Raw genomic sequence first — 5,988 nt, forward strand, 5'->3', positions numbered from 1 at the left:
GAAGGAGAGAGAAATGAAAGAGTCCACGATGTGACTCGGCTGATGTAACACTGCTGCTGCTTTTTATTTAAACTTTAAACTCACATACTGTACTGTAGCCTTCACAGCGTCTCTGATTGGTCGGCCTGACTCTGCTGCTGCAGCGTTCAGCGGTTCAAAAACCAATGGTTGATGAGACTGTGATTGTGAACACATTTACACAGTAGAGCTGTCAAAAACTAAATCACTGAGTGATCGTAATTAATCACCAATAATCAAATAATCAGAATTTTTAAATATGACAAAATCCTTTTTCTTGTACTTTGCTGGAACTGAAAGACAAACAACAACAATTATTATTATTATTAATATGGCAAAAAAATAGAGAAACTGGAAATGGACCTTCATAGAGTTGATCTGTTTGATTATTATTATTATTGTTCTTCTATATTACACGTGTCAAACTCAGGCCCGGGGGCCAAATCTGGCCCAGAGTGTATTTATATTTGGTCCGTGAGCTCATATTAAATGTGTTCTAGCGTTGGCCCACCAGTATACTGACAGGATTTGTAGTATTAGCAGTGTTTTCGCACCTACAGTTTGTTTTTTTTTCTTTTGTTTTTGTCCTGTGAAAGATTTACATTAAAAAGGAACTGGAAAAGCTACAGATAGAGACACAAATCAATGTTTACGCAAATATAAAGGAAAACATTCCAGTTAAATTTTCAATAAATATTAACCTAGGCCCAGTGACTTCATCCCAGTTTTTAATTTTGGTCCAGTGTGAATTTGAGTTTAACCATTATTATTTGGTCCAGTGTGAATTTGAGTTTAACACCCCCTGATCTGTACGAACACGTCTTTTTTTTCTGTCCACATGTTTGTGTGCAGACCATGATTCTAATAATGTCATTAATATCAATGATAATAATGAAAACTTCAACATGACATTCTTGAAGAGGCGTCTTCCATGTTCACTGTTAGTGTGATCTACTGCCATCTACTGCCGTCCCTATGTTCAGTGTCGGTGTGATCTACTGCCGTCCCCATGTTCAGTGTCGGTGTGATCTACTGCCATCTACTGCCATCCCCGTCTTTGAGGCCAACGATGTTGGGCCTGGAACTGTTTTTCCTCTTAACCCATTGTCGTGTTTAGGAAACGTGTCAACACCTCAGACGTGTGTGTGAGCTACGACGTCGTTTTGTGCCTCGTTAGAGTCTACATCTCAGAACAGGTCTGCAGGAGTCTGTGACCCTAATGAGCGCCGGAGTCGAGCTGAGTGGCAATTATCGTAATTGGCTTCTATTGGTCCAAAAACTTCAATCTTTAAAGATTCATCGCTCTCCGCTAAATTGTCCTCCTTTAGCCTGACATAATTCTGTTTGTAGAGTGACAAGCGCTAACGTCTCCCATGTCTCACCACTATTTATGATTCTGTCTCTTCTCTTCACTGTTATGGAACAAGACGGTGCATCTCCCTGCATAAGCCCAGCCATGGTTTCATTCATTATTTAAAGCCCTCTCCACTCAGTCCATTGTATTCAAGGGGTATGATTTGAATAGGAAGTAGCTTCCCAGACCTAGCCGTGTGATGTGTGTGTTCCTCTGTCATTTTATGTTTCTGCGGGCTTCATCTGTCTGCCTCGGCATGCCAGGGGGCTGAAAGAGAATTTCCATTTTATGAATATTTAAAACATAATAAAGTTTTCATTTTTTATTCCATTCCGCCCTAAGGGATAAAAACGTGGCAAAGGCAAACCCTCAAGGACGGCAGGCGGAGTGAAGGTAGTCCGTTCAGAGGAGGCTTCAAAAGTACGGTTCACAGCATTGATTAGCAGAGAGGCTCCAAAATCCTTATTAATAAACAAACGTGTGGGGTGGACACGCTGCCTTCACTGCCCTCTGGCTGTGGTGCCGTTGGATGGCAGCGTACGTACGGAGCCCACTGAGTCTGCAGTGACCTGGCCTGGCTCTCAGTAAGACGCCCCGGCTGCAATGCCCCTGACGCAATTTGGGATTAGCCCAGGATTGTCTGGGATTACCGTGGGCTGGAGGGGGATTAGCGGTGACTGCCTGTTTCAGGGGCGTGAGGGCCACCGGTTGGCCAAATTGCCCCTGAGTCAGATGGAGGGAACAGGATGCAGAGAGAGCCACACCCAGACTGGAACCACCTGCAACACGGGGTATTTTTAGAAGCTAGCGTATGAACAAACACGGTGGAAAACTACAGCGACCCGTGACCACCGCCACCATGAGGACGGAAGTCACGACGTCACAGAGTTAGATCACGCTCCGAAATACACTCCCCTGTTATTGATTGATCTGATATGGAGAAGTTCATTAGGGGGGATTTTCCCTCAAACAGGAATGATTTGTGATTTGAACCAGTATTTTGGCCACATTTCTGATTGGTCAGACTGACTCTGCTCTGCTGGAGAATTTAAAGATTTAAAAAAAGAAAAATCAATGGGTTGATGAGAACGTGATGATGTCACCTCAGTCTGGTCAAAGTCCAGTTCTGGTACGGTGTGAAGAGATGCCATTAAATTAAACTCTGTCGTCTGGTAATCCACTGTCGGACTAGTTCAACAGGGAAAAAGACTTTCAGCGTTTGAACTTCAACAACTCGACAAAGTCGGGCAGTCAAATGATTCAAGTTTTGAATCTGATTGAAGATTTAATCGAGAATAATCCAAATTTCTGAACCTGTTTTCTTCCGGCTAGCTTCTTTCCACCCATCGGTGGCAGAACGACACGAAGGCTCACGTCTGCTTTAATTCAGGCATGCACGGCACCTGATGGGGTTGATGTGGAGTGGCATCATAGGTGGATGCTCCAGCCGGAGTGAAGCGGGGAGGTGGTGCAGCGTGGAGAGGAGCCGTCAGAAGCAGGGAGCGGCGTCCCCTGCGGACCTACACTGTGGAGATGAAAGGCTGTTTAGTGTTAGAGCAGCAGCATCAAACAACTGCCTCCTATCGCATCCCGTCTCCCCTCCCCCACCCTTCCTTTCTCCCTCTCTCGCCACGGTGTAATATACTTCAGTGTGTGTTTTTGCACATTTACCTGGTTGCCATGGTTTCCCGGTGCTGGTGGTGTCATTGTGAGATAACCCAAGGAGGCATTCACAGATCACCTGAATTCTGCACGCCTCCTGTTTGTGTCCCTGCTTCAATTTGATTTTTAAAAATGTATTTATTTTTTTCCCCCCTCTGCCTGTTGTTAGTGTGAAATAGAAATAATCTGCACCGTGATGAAGGTGGCGGGCGTTTGATTGGCCACCAATCCGAGGCAATCTGTTGTAGCAGTATAGTCCATATTGGCAGGAAGTGCTTTGATGCTATATTTTTCCTGCTTAAATGTCAAAATAGCGCACACAGAAAATCTGAATTTCAATGGCAGACTGTTATTAACTGGGAGGCGTCGGGGTGTGCGGCGATAGCGAGAATAAAAACATTTATCCTGTGAATGAGTGGCTGTGCGACCGCACACACCGGAGCTGACGATGACGGCGACGTCAGCGCTGACACGCCGTGTAATTGAAGGCGTAGACGGCCAAGGCAGGAAGGAAAATAAGTCTTAAGTGCAGAGAATCCTCTGACTGGATGAAAAACGTGGCAGGCAGCGACAAGAGGGAAAGAAAGAAATGTGATAAAGACAAAACAAGAGACAGAGGGGGGAGAGAGAGAGAGAGAGAGAGAGGGGAGAGAGAGGGTGGAATACATCCATTAGCCTTCCATGCTCCTGGCTGAGTCTTGCAATACATCTCCTCATTCAGGCTACAAAAGACAGAGCTGGCAACGGGCCCGACTGGCAGCGACTTCAAACGTACAATACACTGGACCACAGCAGCTTACATCATCCTGGCTGAGAGTCCAAGTGGAGACGTAGTGAAGGACAGATGGATGATGAAAACTGAAGCGTTAGGACCGGCGTGCACGGGGAGAGTGTTCAGGGGGGGGGGCGGTTCCACAGGTTTAGTGCGTCTGAAGTTTAGGGGGAGAGGCTCGGACATCAACCCGTCAGGACTGACTGTGCTTCAGATGTGGTTTTTGTTTTTTTTTTTGGTCGTAGATGGAGTAGAATTTCCATCAAGATTTTGATTCTTGGTCTTTGTACTTTGTCATGTATGTGGTACATCCTGTGTAAACGGTGCAGTTGTTTATATATTTGTCTTACATGTTGACATTTACAGGGTCTGTTTTTTTATTTTATACCTGAATTAAAAATATAATTTAATATAGTACAAAATGTTCATTGGAAATTTTTGTGTGTGTTTATTTTCCCAGAACTCCATCCGGCACAACCTCTCCCTCCACACACGCTTCATCCGGGTGCAGAACGAGGGAACTGGCAAGAGTTCCTGGTGGATGTTGAATCCAGACGGAGGGAAGATGGGCAAGGCTCCGCGCCGGCGAGCGGTCTCCATGGACAACAGCACTAAGTACTTAAAAAGCAAAGGCCGCATTAGAGGCAAGAGGGTTGGACGTCCTGGAATAGGAGCGGGGTCTGCCGTGACGGGACTCCAGGCCTCCCCGGACCACGGCAGTCCACCACAGAAAACCCTGCCGGGGTTCGCCGCAGCGACCGGGACGGATGGAGAGTTCGACGCCTGGACGGAGCTTCATTCCAGAGCCAGTTCTTCGGCCTCCACCCTCAGCGGGCGTCTGTCACCGATCCTGGCTGAGGAAGAGGCGGAAGAAGCTGAGGTGGGCGGTCTGTCCAGCTCCACATCCCCCCACCTCTACCCGTCGCCAACCAGCACCAGCTCTCCATCAGTGGGGTCTGGGAGCCACTGCCCCCCCCTCCAGCAGCTGCCTCAGCTGGCTAACATGGCAGGTGCTATCAGTCTGGATGAGCAGCTGACAGAGGACAGTTATCATCCGCACCGTCAGCAGCAGCAGCAGCAGCAGCAGCAGCAGCAGCAGCACGGCAGACACAAGCACCAAACGCCCGTCTACCACTACAGCTCTGGAATCAAAGGCCAAAGCGGTTACGGCCCCGGTGTCTACGGGGCCTCGGCCATGGGGATGCTGCATCACCACTCACCCCATATGCAGACGATTCAAGAGAACAAGGCGGCCAGTTTCTCTGGAACCATGCGGGCGTACTCCGGTGCCAACGCCCTGCAGACGCTGCTCACCGGGGGTCCAGCTGGGCAGCAGTACTGCTCCAAGGACATGCTGCTTGGACAGGAGCGAGAAAGCCATCCCATGATCGGACAGCCCAGCAACGGGGTGGGCCCCAACCATCACAGCCACCATCACGGTCACCACAACGGCCACAGCGAACCACACGGTCACCGCACAGCCCACAGCCATAACAGAACTCCCAGCCATCACAATCACAACGGTGTCGCCAACCGCAACCACAGCTCACCTCACGGCCACAGTCACAACACGCACAACCTCAACCACAGCCATAACCACACACCACCCAGGGCAGCGGTGCTAGCCCCCAGCGGCAACAACAATCACCTGCAGACCTACAACCACAAAACTCCCTACTTGTACAGCCCCCCCTCACACGCCCACCTCCCGGCCTCCACCACCCTCCCTCCCAACCCGGCGGGTATGCTCGGCATGCCTCAGGACTTCTGCCACGTTGCCACCGCCCCCCACCCTCACCCTCGTCACAGCCACTATCCCGACCCGCAGCATCAGGGCGTGACTAGTGGATCGTACCCGTACGGCCCGGGGGTGGGCAACGGTACCACGGGTAGCAACTACCACAGCTATCACCAACCGCACGCCCACGAGAGACTACCGGCCGATTTGGACATTGACATGTTCCACGGCAGCTTGGACTGCGACGTGGAGTCCATTCTCCTCCATGACATTATGGACTCTGGGGAGGAGATGGACTTTAACTTTGACTGCTCCCTCGCTCAGGGTGTGGGCATCGGCATGGGGATGGGCATGGGGGTCACCATGGGCATGGGGATGGGAATGAGCAGCCTGGCCAGTCCTCAGCAGGCCCACAGTAATCAGAGCTGGGTGCCAGGCTGAAGA

General features: G+C 49.7%; 1 protein-coding gene across 1 annotated transcript in view; it reads left to right on the forward strand.

The window, feature by feature from the left end:
• LOC103387887 (forkhead box protein O6-like) overlaps positions 1-5,985 on the forward strand; it is a 34,992-nt gene extending 29,007 nt beyond the window's left edge. The window contains exon 2 of the mRNA XM_008322692.3: positions 4,267-5,985. Within this exon, the coding sequence (XP_008320914.1) occupies positions 4,267-5,985 (1,719 nt within the window). The remainder of the gene's footprint in view (positions 1-4,266) is intronic.
• The last annotated feature ends 3 nt before the right edge of the window (positions 5,986-5,988 follow it).

The sequence above is a fragment of the Cynoglossus semilaevis genome, chromosome 13 (genome assembly GCF_000523025.1).
Source record: "Cynoglossus semilaevis isolate Cse_v1.0 chromosome 13, Cse_v1.0, whole genome shotgun sequence".
NCBI lineage: Eukaryota > Metazoa > Chordata > Actinopteri > Pleuronectiformes > Cynoglossidae > Cynoglossus > Cynoglossus semilaevis.